The sequence below is a fragment of the Bos mutus genome, chromosome 10, assembly GCF_027580195.1.
Source record: "Bos mutus isolate GX-2022 chromosome 10, NWIPB_WYAK_1.1, whole genome shotgun sequence".
Lineage (NCBI taxonomy): Eukaryota > Metazoa > Chordata > Mammalia > Artiodactyla > Bovidae > Bos > Bos mutus.
The window spans coordinates 50,041,398-50,053,674 of record NC_091626.1 but is presented as its reverse complement, the minus strand read 5'-3'; the positions used below and the strand labels follow the sequence as shown (position 1 = coordinate 50,053,674).

Below are 12,277 nucleotides of genomic sequence, written 5' to 3'. Positions count from 1 at the left end.
TCATGGGAAATAGATGGGGAAACAGTGGAAACAGTGTCAGACTTTATTTTGGGGGGCTCCAAAATCACTGCAGATGGTGACTGCAGCCATGAAATTAAAAGACGCTTACTCCTTGGAAGGAAATTTATGACCAACCTAGATAGCATATTCAAAAGCAGAGACATTACTTTGCCAACAAAGGTCCGTCTAGTCAAGGCTATGGTATTTCCAGTGGTCATGTATGGATGTGAGAGTTGGACTGTGAAGAAAGCTGAGTGCTGAAGAATTGATGTTTTTGAACTGTGGTGTTGGAGAAGACTCTTGAGAGTCCCTTGGTCTGCAAGGAGATCCAACTAGTCCATTCTAAAGGAGATCAGTCCTGGGTGTTCTTTGGAAGGAATGATGCTAAAGCTGAAACTCCAGTACTTTGGCCACCTCATGTGAAGAGTTGACTCATTGGAAAAGACTCTGATGCTGGGAGGGATTGGGGGCAGGAGGAGAAGGGGATGACAGAGGATGAAATGGCTGGATGGCATCACCGACTCGACGGATGAGAGTTTGAGTGAACTCCGGGAGTTGGTGATGGACAGGGAGGCCTGGCATGTTGCGATTCATGGGGTCAAAAAGAGTCGGACACGACTGAGTGACTGAACTGAACTGAACTGTATTAATTATATACGAATCCAAGTACACACATCCATGCACATGTGTATACACACATATATAATTGATGCATATGTATTTGCATATACTTACCACTTTCTCTGGTATTTTCCCAGTCTGACTCTCAGTCTTGCTTGTTGGTTTATTGAGTTCCTCTTCATAATTATTGGCTTCCTTAGAGATCAATTTTTGTAAAACCTCTGCAACTTCATCTTCCAATGTGTGTGCCTGGCTTTCTGTAATCTGTTACAAAAAGTCAAAATATATATAACTTAGTTCTATTTTTGTGGTTTAAAAATACTAAACTCTTTAGCTGAACACATATTTTTAGAAGACAAGAGAATGTTCTGGTCCATCTTCTGAACATCCCTTGTTTATGCCCCTAGTACACACTGACTGTCACAGTGACTGCCCAGCACTCCTGGGAAGAGGCCGTCTTTACTGTTGGAACCCACAGAAAACAATCCTCAAGTTGTTTCTCAACCCTCAGGTGCAGGTCATGGTAGGCAACTGTTGAAACCTGCAAATTTAGCGCCCTCCTAAAGTCTGCCATGGATAAGGCAATGGCACCTCACTACAGTACTCTTGCCTGGAAAATCCCATGGATGAAGGAGCCTGGTAGGCTGCAGTCCATGGGGTCTCGAAGAGTCTGACACGACTTAGCGACTTCACTTTCACTTTTCACTTTCATGCATTGGAGAAGGAAATGGCAACCCACTCTAGTGTTCTTGCCTGGAGAATCCCAGGGACGGGGGAGTCTGGTGGCCTGCCATCTATGGGGTTGCACAGAGTTGGACACGGCTGAAGTGACTTAGCAAAGCCTGCCAGGACTGTGTTAATGTGCCTGGGAACCAAGATGGGGCAGGGGCAGGGGCAGATTAGATTGTGTAGGGCTTCCCAATCATTGCATGGCTTTGCACATCTTATTTCTTTCTCAGCTCACACATTTTTAAAACATTTCTGCTGGTTAAATCCTAACCATCCTTCTAAACTCACTTCAAACACCTCCTCCTCTGAATCTTCTCCTTATTGCTTAACTGGATATAACCCACCTTCTGGCATACTAAATCATGCTGATGGTTCTTACACAACTTGTAGTGTGAGAATGTGTGTGCTTGTCTAGTGCCTCTGCTAAAGCATAAATTCCTAGAGGGAAAGAATGGAGTCTTACTTGTCCTCGAAACTCATGGTGACTGGTATAAAGTAGACACATTATAGACATTTGGCTCTTTGAATCAAGTGGTTTGGCTTCTTAGCATGTTCCAAACTGTACGAATTTGGTTTGTTCTCATGCATATGACTTACTAGGCCAAGATTCAGCAGTTTGGAAACGATCCTGTCAAATACTCCTCTGTCGTTTTCCTCATAAATCCTGGTAGCAATTTTCTGGACAATGTCTTCAGCAGTTAAAGGAGTGCCATCAAGTTGATGAAGGCCGTCTGGGTCATCTAGACAGAACAATCACAACTTCACATTGTGGTGATCACAGGCCTGTTTCTTGGATTACATTAGATTTATAATTTGAATCTTGTACACTCAGGTATGTTTGGAATATACTTAAGGTGAGGCTTTGTCCATGTAAACTCTTGGTTTGAAATAAAATTTGACTTCAAGAATCTAGGATGGTAATGGAAATTCTGAAAGCTTCTTATGCGATTATAAAAGGAAGATCTGAAGACAACATTTTTAGTGCTAATAGTACAAAAAGTAAAATACCAATAGATAATATGCCGTATTGTTCAAAGCACTCTTCTATATATTACATAATTTGATATTCCATTTCCACACAAGGAGTAGGCTGGTATTATCTGCACATGTATTCCCTTTGCAGGCAAATTCCTGGGCTGGGGGAGGGGGAACCTGCCTCACACCCAGAATCAAAGAGTATGTACTGAAGATTTTGTGACTTACTTGGAATAACTGTTCACTTGTGAACAGGTATCAGGGCGCCTTTATGTAAGGCAGCTTAATGCGACAGCTCTTTCTCCAGAGAATAAGGAACTTATTTTATGTCCCTGAAATTTAAACTTTTAAAATGTGATAACAGATTTGCACAATACAGTATGTAAATCTATGGAAACCTCTCCAGATAAGCTTGCTGACATGTGTGCTTGGCTTTTCTGGGAGTACGTTTGGCAGGACCACTCCAGACTAAAGCAAGGGCCCATCCTGAGGAAACGGAAGGATACAGTAGAGTTGGTGGCAAGGAAGAATGGCACCATGTCCCACAGAGCACTCCCAGGAAGCAACTGGTCTTTTCCAATCTATATTACATCATTGACTCAAAGGACATGAGTTTGAGCAAACTCTGGGAGACAGTAAAGGACAGGGAAGCCTGGAGTGCTGCAGGCCATGGGGTAGCAAAGAGTTGGACACAACTGAGCAATTTGAACAACAGTCTATACCCCCTGGAACAGGATAGTCATATGTGCAAGTTTACAAGGCACTTAACTCCTCTTGTCACCTCTAGGCAGCTTGGAAAGATCAGAAATTTAGCTCCAATGATCTCTCTTGTTATTTATGTATTCTTGGACCACTATAAAGGAAGTTATTAACAGCATGTATTTCATGGGATTCTGAGGACCAAATGAGATAAGATGTAAAAGCACCTTTTAAATTGCCAAGTATCATACAAAAGTTAATGTAGTTGTATTACTATGGACAGTGGATTTGCACCTGAAATAAAGGAACTGCAGTTATCTTCTAGAGAAAATAGACATTGAATCCCTAGCCAAATTCTGTCCAAAGAATTCTGAACATATCCACCCAAAGAAAGAAGAACCTAGTACATAATTCTATTCTGGTTCTATCTTTTTCTTCTGTAGCTCGTGGGGATTCATAGATTTTTCCAGACTCTGCAAAGATGGAAGGGTATGCAGCCTCAGGCAGAATATCATCTTTGTGTTGTTTGGAAGAAAGCTTAGGAAAGTGAGCAGGGTGATTACCCATGGAGGGCTGGGAGTGCTCTGACAGTGTATTATTGCTGAATCGCAGGCCAAGCAGTAAGCTGCAAGGCCTTTGAGTCCTATGTACGAGAGTGACTAACAAGCAAGAAAGTCCCTTAGAAAACCCTGTAAAATCAGCTCCCCTCCTGGCTGACTGAAAATTGGGTTCCTCATCCATTTTTTCCAGAGCAGAGATTCACTGTCACTTAGGTCTGATTTGTCCATTTGTGGGTTGCAAGTCAGACTCTGGGGAGTAAGTATAGCAGAAACTACCCAGGCCTAGGGAAAGGCAGAAGAATTTATTTCCCTTCCCATTTATCCCTTGGGATCTGAAAAAGGAAGAATAGTGATTGCCTGCTGAAGCTGGAAAATAACTGCAACAGCTGCTTATAAGTTCATTTAATTCACTACAGAGAGAACATTAGCAAGACTCTAAAGAAGTAGCCTCTTTCCTCCCCGCACTGCTGGATTCTCTGGAGCCAAGAATTCAGATCTCCCCTAGTGCAGGTTGGCTAGACAGGGTTAATAGCTGAACTGTGGGGCAATGCTCCTTGCCTTCTGTGATTTCCCCTGCTCCTCCACAATGGAAAGAATTACTCAGAATGACTTCTCTACTGCTCATGAAGGGGTATTTCACCCTCCTATATAGACCTCAGAGGGGAAGCAAACATGAGTTCACCATTTATAACTTTTTAAAGCAGCTCCAGTTCTAAGTGGATATAAAAGGGCCTTGTTCCATCATCTGCCCAGTTGAGTTTGAATTTTCAGCAACTAATATGGCACTTAACATTCATTTATTCAATATGTTAGTATTAAAGTCTTAATAGGGGCTGAGACTGGAAATACAGTGATAAATAGTTTAGACATGGTCCCTAACTACACAGAGCTTACTGTCTAGCTCATAGTCTGATAATTAGTAATTTCTCAATGAATATTTGTTTGGTGAATGCAGAGAGAAGCCCCAAAGCAATATTTCTTAAAAGAAACTTGGAAAAATCCTAACTCACACATACTGCAGAAAACACCAAGAAGGAGAGTTGTTGGGTTCTCCAGCACAAGCTCATTCAGAGGTTTCCTAAAGGTGTAAAAGTGCCCTGCAGAAGTTAGGCCCCTCGGCCTCTCTATGGGATGAAAGTTTGCACGTCTGAGGCTCTAGTCACCTGGGTGGTCCCAAACCTTCTGGTTCCAGGATTACCAGGGTATGAGAGAAGATTAACAATTTACTCATAAACCATTCTCTCCAAGAATCTTCTATATATACTCAAGTGGACTTAAAATGACCTCTAGGGCAAGCATAGAGCCATCAGCCTAGCATTTGATAGTTTAGAATCTATTTGGGATGTTAATAAAATGCTGAACAATGTTAAAAATAAGGTGCTCAGTTAGTGATCAGATCACAAACAGATCTACCTCTGTCTGCATGCACAACCCATCTGACCAAAAAACAGACAAACATTAGATGATTTTTATATTTTTATTAAACGGTCAACTCAACCCAAGTGGTTGAATCTGTTTCACATGCAGCTATACCCAGTACCCATTTATTGCTAGCCCAAATATTTTAGGTTAAAAAGAGTAGAATTCAAAAAAACTTTTTCATGTAGTACACAACATGAAATGTATAAAAATATAGACCATCTCCCCTACCCCATACATATACAACACAATTCTCCTCAGGCTATGATAGCCTATAAAAGTCTAATTAGTAGTTGTTTTCTGGCAGAGATAATCAGTATATTTCTCTTGTGGCCCATGGAAGAGAATTAAGACACATAAGAAAATCTACAGTCACTCCTAAGAACCAGTACTCAGAATGGAAGACACACTGAGGAATTGAGGCAGATCTCAATGCCTCAGGACAATATTTAATTTACTCCCTCATGTATTCCCTTATTTGTGCATTTGTTCATTTATCAGTTCATGAGCTCCAGACACTGGGACTATAGTCTTTCTACTCTCACTGAGTTTTCAGTTTATTTTAGGAGACAAAGATAAATCATAAGTAGTCACACTCAGGGATGTAAAATTACAAACTGCGATCAGTGCCATGTTGGAAAGAAACAAGGTTTCTATCAGATCATGTGCTGGATAAACCAGAGAAGTAGACAGTCCAGGTAAGACTGTAGATGACACATTAAGGATTTTCGGTTTTATCCTGAGAAATGGGAATCTATTAGCAGGTTTTATGCCAAAGAGTGACATGCTCATGTTTGTGTGTTGAATAGATCACTCTGGCTGCTACATGAATAAGCTGGAGGGGGTCAGAGCGAATGCTGGAAGATCCATTAAAAGATTTTGCTGTAGTTCAAGTGAGATATGATTGGAGCTTGGAAAAGGATGCAGGTGATTAGTAATAGAGGAAAAAAATTGAGATGACACATAGGAAGTAAAAATGATACGACTGATGGATTAGAATGTGAGGGGTAAGGAAAATAATGGTTTGACTCCTAGATTTGTCTTGAAAAATAGGATGTATAGTAGTGCCTTTCCTAGAGGAAAGAGGGCTAAATTATAAGGTTTACAGAAATTATGAGTTTAACATTGGACATGTTAAGTTTGAGGTGCTTCTGAGACTTCAAAGGGAAGATGTTAAGTTGGTAGACAGTTATCGGTCTATAGTTCAGAGAAGTCTGGCTAGTGATATGAGACATCAGGATATAGATGGGAACTGAAGCCATGGAAAGGTTAGAATGCCTAGGGAGACAGGCTATAGCTAGGAAGAGAACACTGGAAAGGGAGTAATAAGTATTTCACCTTGAATTGTGTGTGTCAGGTATTTTGTTGATTTAATTATATGGGAGTTATGATATTTTGTATTTATAGTTAAAATAAATTAGAATGTTAAAATGAACTCAAAGGACCCTTTAAAGAGACAATAAAACCTGGGCTTCTGTGGAGCTGGAATTGTGCATGATATCAATTAAGTTTGGGCCTTTTCTCAATTTTGGACATGGACTAATAAAGGATTGTGAGTGTGTAAGAGAGATTTTCAAAGTATAGGACTTTCTCTTACCTATAATGGGAAACTACAGATTAGAGAAAATAGATAGCAAACATTCTTTTTCTTCATTTACCTTGAAATTTACGGTCCAGTCCACTCTTAGTAGAATCATAATCATCAATCAGTCTTCGATTCTTGGTTGAATCAACATCTTCCACATTCAATTTATTATCATTTGGGGAAATTTTTACAGATTGTCTTTCTTTCTCATTTTTTTCCTTTTCTGTTATGGCCTTTAGCAGGTTCAAGTTATCAACAAAGGAATAATTGCTTTCACCTGGCTTGTTTTCTGGAAGAAAAGCCCCCAAGCCCAGCACATCCATTTTAGTTAAGCTTCTCACGGCCTACATTATTTAAATTAACATCAACTAATTTCTTATTACCTGGAGGGTACGTTTTTTTAATCTCGTCTGCTTCTGCTTCAGCAATCTGTGAAACAAACAGGAGATAGACCCGGTTTTAAATCATTGCTCTACCACTTACCAAATATGATAGCTAAATAATTTAATCCTTGTGGGATTTAGTTTTATTGTTTGTAGGATATAAATAATATTTTTTATCTCAAAGTATTGTCATAAAGATTAAATGAAATAAAAGAACAAATAGTCTATAAATATTAATTCCCTTCTCTGATAATATTGGTAAAAGATAAATCTCTGATAAGTTAAGAAATCTTACAATAGAGTGGATGTGATGTTGAGCTTACTGGATTTTTATGCAGTCAGCTCTTTGTTTTATACAGAACTCTCTATATTCAACTGTCAGGATACAGAAATTACCAAAATTATATTTCCCATCATAATTTCAGTCAGTTTATTATTAAGTTTTGAGGTCTGTGAATTCAAAATGGCTAAAAGGTCACAGCATGATTACATTAAATAGTATAACTAAAATAAAATGAAATAACATTTACTTCTGACCTACCTGCTCATTCAAAGGTCTTTCTGCACTTAATTCTCTATTATGTAGGGGTTTGTCTAGAATAAACACACACAAATGCAAATTTAATTGTGTATTCGAAAGACAATGTGTCTCATTAAATAAAATCTTCAAAAAAGAAAATAGAAATATTTTTGGATGACTGTGAAACAAAAATATACATTGACAAAAATTATAAGATTATACAATAAAAATGATTATCAGCGTTGCCTTGCTTATTATCCCAGTGTATAGAATTACACTTTTTTTTTTTTTTTTTTTTTTTTTTTTTTTTGCTGACCAGAAATCTAACAGAGTTCTAACACTTGGTTTACCAGCTGTTTTCAAGGAGACAGAGCATAATTTGGATTGGAATTGTTGGCACATTAAAAGCTTTTTTTTTTATCACACATTGAACATGTTATGAACAGAAAATCTGAGAAAGGTTGTAAGATGACTAGGGAAAAAAACAAACAAACAACGAAACCACTTTAATAGACGGAAAAGCCACCCCCTCCCAATTTCAAAATAAGATTTTTCAAAACAATCCATGTTACTGCTCTATCATTTAAAAAGTGAGGAAAATCTGTCTTCTGGCTCTAAGTTCTAACCGATTTCTTTGTCAATGTGCGTGGATACCATGTGATCAGAAAATGAGGCACGGTGATATACAGCCCGCGCATTATATCAAGCTTTACCTTCCGTAGCAAAATAGAAAGGAGGTGGGAAGAAAAGGGTCCACGTACCTTGGCTACCTGCCGGTTTGGGGAAAGCCTGAATTGGGCTGCTGTGGAGCATCAATACCACAATCCAAGTGCCGGTCCAAAGGAAACCCATTCTTCCACGCTTGGCTTCGGAAACAGCCTGGCGCCGGGCTCCTGGAGCTGTAGCTTTTGTTATGAATGAAAAGGAGGAGTAAAAACAGGAAAAGCTAGGAGAGTGGGCGCGGGGAGGGCTAGTGGCGGGGATCTGCGTCTAGTGGAGCTCTGCTGGGCTCCGGAGTAAAGGGATTAATTAGACAGTGGGCGCTCGGGACTCAGGTCTCCTCCAGGTGGAGGAGAGCGCTGTCCGTCCCGTGGGTGCTGAAGTTCCTGTGACAAGAGCGGGCAGCGGGTCGGCTTGGGCGTCGCCTTATTCTCGCTCCCTCCTTGAGAGGAAGTGAGGATGGAAGCGCATGCTCTCTGAGAGTCAGAGGCGGGAAGGGATGGCGTCAGCAACTCCAAAGCTACTCCAATTCTCTCCACGAATGGAAGCGGGGGAGGGACGACAGACGGGCTAGCGTATTTTCTGTGCCGCAGTCCTAGGGCTGATCCTGCAATCAGGGTCGTGGACATCATTGTCCTAACCTTGCAAGTAAATGTTACCTCAGGGACCAAGTGCCTTCTCTGCCTGTGCACCTGTTAAGGAAAGCTAGATAACCATAGGCAAAGGGTTCTGCTTTGAAATTATTCTGGGATATCTTCTCCAAAAAGTCCTTTCCATTCCACTGTCTGTACCTAAAAGACAGATATAATTCTTATATTCTTAGAAAAGCTGTGCCTTTTGTAATTTGGGTTGACATACCAGGGCTCTCTTGGTGCTCTTGTCTCAGCTCTATGGAGTCTTTTTAATTGGGATATTTAGGGAACATTCTTTCAAATAGATTGCTGCAACACAGTCACTCTCCTAGATGCTGAAACAGAACACACACACACACACATCATTGCCTGTCCCCCCCCTACACACACACACACCATTGCCCCCCCCCCCCACACTATTGCTTGTTCCCCTAAGAGTGAATATCCTCAACACTCAGGGGTAGGTGAGCAGCAGGAGGAGCCAATTTCGATTAAAAAAAATTTCCCTTTCTCACGATGGGAAACCCCTCTTCAAAGAAAGAAAGGAAAAGGGGGAAATGGGATGGGGGTGGGGGGGAGGAAGCTGCACTTCTGTAAAATTCTTCTCTGGGATTCAATTATGTCTAAGAACTTGGTTGTTTCAAGGTTCCTTGAAGAGACGGGATAGTCATGAAAAGCATTTTTCATCATAACCAGGTCAGGGAGGTGCTTCCTATATTTCGAGAATATTTCCAGAAGCCTAAGATTATTGCATGAAAGGAGCTAGCAAAAAAAGACTTTAAAATAATGAATACAAGCAACACTAATAATGTGAGCAGGGTGCTGAGTAAGTTGTTTAGTCTCTGAGTTTTAAACAGATCTTGGACCCTTTCCTTTGGACTGTGGCATGCTGGGAACTAGTCTGAATAATGATCACAGAGAAGAATTCAGCACAATCAGGCCTTTGATTTCTCTATCCCTGCTTTTCAAGGAGCAAGTTAGTTGTTCAAGTACCTAAAAATAAATAAACAAGCAAGCAAGCTAACAAACAAATCTCCCTCATTCTGAAGGGCTTTGGGTTTGGATATCACTCAAATACTTTAAGAATCTAAAGAGTACTTTGGATCTAGCACCTACTTTAAAACAAATAGTTGTCAAGAAACAGTAATGCAGCCTTGGGGGCAGGGTCCAGGTTCCCCCTCAAGGGAAACACATAATATATTTGAGATCGTCTGTAGAACTAAAAACCCCACCAAATTGAAGATGTTAACTACTTGATGGAGCACTCTTCATTCCAGAGAAGGTCACAGTTCTCCCATCATCACCTGATGCCCCATTTGCCTGGCAAAGCAATAAAGCTATTTTTTTTTTACTTTACAATAAATAAATAAAGCAAACAGTTGTTTCTTGGCAGTAATTACATAACATTAGTATCCCAGTAGGCCGCATTTGAAAAAATTACATCTCCCAATTTGAAATCCTATCCAAGTGAAGGGTAAATTTCCTTATTTTCCTCTTCTTTAAAGCAGAGGTGGCAGGCTCTGTTTACTTTGCAATGTAATTGTGGAGAACAGTTGAATACATGTCTTGATCAAATCATTTTGTTTGTTTTTTTAACTTCATGGTGCGGCATGTGGGATCTTAGTTAGGGATCCAACTCTTGCCCCCTTCTTGGAAGCACGGGGTCTTAACCATTGGACTGCCAGGGAAGTCCCTTGATCAAATCATTTTATGCCAGGAATGTTTTGACACAGCCTAAAAAATAAGTCATGAAGTATTTTTAGCTTTTAAGAAACATTACCAAAAATTTGGTGAAATAGCCATTCATGGAGACTTACTCTGTCGCTGATCTAATCCCTGAGCTCCACTCCATCCTATGTCCCATCCTTTAACTTGCCTTTCCCCACAATGTATGTTTGCAGTTGGGAGGGTCTCAGGATACAACTAAGGTAAGGGATGGCTATTGGACTTCCCCTGTGGTTCAGCTGGTAAATAATCCACCTGCAATGTGGGGACCTGGGTTTGATCCTTGGGTTGGGAAGATCCCCTGGAGAAGGGAAAGGCTACCCACTCCAGTTTTCTGGCCTAGAGAATTCCATGGACTGTATAGTCCATGGGGTTGCAAAGAGTAGATCGACTTTCACTTTCACGGCTATTGAGGACATTGCATTGCTTGCCAAAAATGAAAAAAGTATTTGGCTTTTCCCTGTCATTTGCACTCAAAGTGTTAAATCTAAGAGTGTGTTTCTGACCAAATGAACTGTGGAGCATGGGGTAAACTCTAAGGCATGAATTAATTTACATTTCTAAGTCTTATGGATGTTTTTTTATCAGACTCAGCATAGGTCTATGAGTAGAGTAATCCTAAGTTTCATTTATTCATTCATTCACTTAAGGGATATTTATTGAGCACTCAGAATGTACCAGGTATTAAGATAATTGCCAAGTATACAAAGATAAGTAAGATATAGTCACTGCTGGTTTTGTAGCCTGGGAGAAATGACTGATTATAACAAGCACCACCGCAACTATTTACTGAATGCTCTTCACGTGCTACACATTGATGTCACTTAAATATAAGTGAACAAATAAACACAAGAGTGTTTATGGGTTCCCTGTGGTATATGCAGAGTTCAGGTGGGGTGCAAATAATGGAGTGAATGATCAGGAAAGGTTTCAAAGAGAAGATCTCTTGTTTTAATCATAAAAAGATTAAAATATTCAATTGTTATGTAAAAGCACACCAGAAACATTGAATAATATAAACAAATATATGTTGAAGTTGCAAGACAAGTATCACTGAAGCAGATCAGGTGATTGTGAAATAAACAACATACAAGGCACAGTAACTTCATCAGTGTTACACATGGATTGATCATTCAGTATAGAAGATGCCTTTCGAGCTTAGTCTTGAAGATGGAGATACTTGAAGTTTTTTAGAGAAAATTTTATATTATTATTGCATGTTGTATTGTAGAAAGTCTCAGACAAACACAAAAGGAGTAAAAATATTGAAACAAAATCCATGAATTCATTACCCAATTTCAGTAATCATTAACTCATGACCACTGTTTTTATTTTATATTCACCTGTAAAAATCCCAAACTTCATATCATTTCACCCACAAGCATACCAGTATGTTTACCTAAAAGATAAGAGTTCTTTTTTCCTAGCATTATTGTCATACCTTTATCATATCTCATAATAATAATACTTCACTATCATCAAATATTCAGCCAAAGTTCAGATTCCCCACTTGCCTTATAAATATTTTTACAGATGGTTTGCTTAGATCACAATCCAAACAAGGCCATACATTGCATTTGTTTGGCTTGTGAAAGACACATATCAGTATAAGATATTGCAAGATTTTCTGTTCATTTCCCAAGACATGTTGGTTGCTTCTTTAGAATACTGTGCACACTTCCAATACAGCATGTGTCTTATTGTGCTGC

The 12,277-nt window shown here is 39.6% G+C and overlaps 1 protein-coding gene across 1 annotated transcript in view; it reads right to left on the bottom strand.

The window, feature by feature from the left end:
* The window catches only part of SCG3 (secretogranin III), a 41,124-nt gene extending 32,487 nt beyond the window's left edge, over positions 1-8,637 (bottom strand). Inside the window, exons 1-6 of the mRNA XM_005900463.3 lie at positions 8,253-8,637; positions 7,513-7,565; positions 6,972-7,017; positions 6,662-6,877; positions 1,948-2,090; positions 736-885 (exon numbers count right to left, since the gene is read on the bottom strand). Coding sequence (XP_005900525.1) covers positions 736-885; positions 1,948-2,090; positions 6,662-6,877; positions 6,972-7,017; positions 7,513-7,565; positions 8,253-8,343 — 699 coding nt within the window. The 5' untranslated portion in view covers positions 8,344-8,637. The remainder of the gene's footprint in view (positions 1-735; positions 886-1,947; positions 2,091-6,661; positions 6,878-6,971; positions 7,018-7,512; positions 7,566-8,252) is intronic.
* Positions 8,638-12,277: the final 3,640 nt, after the last annotated feature.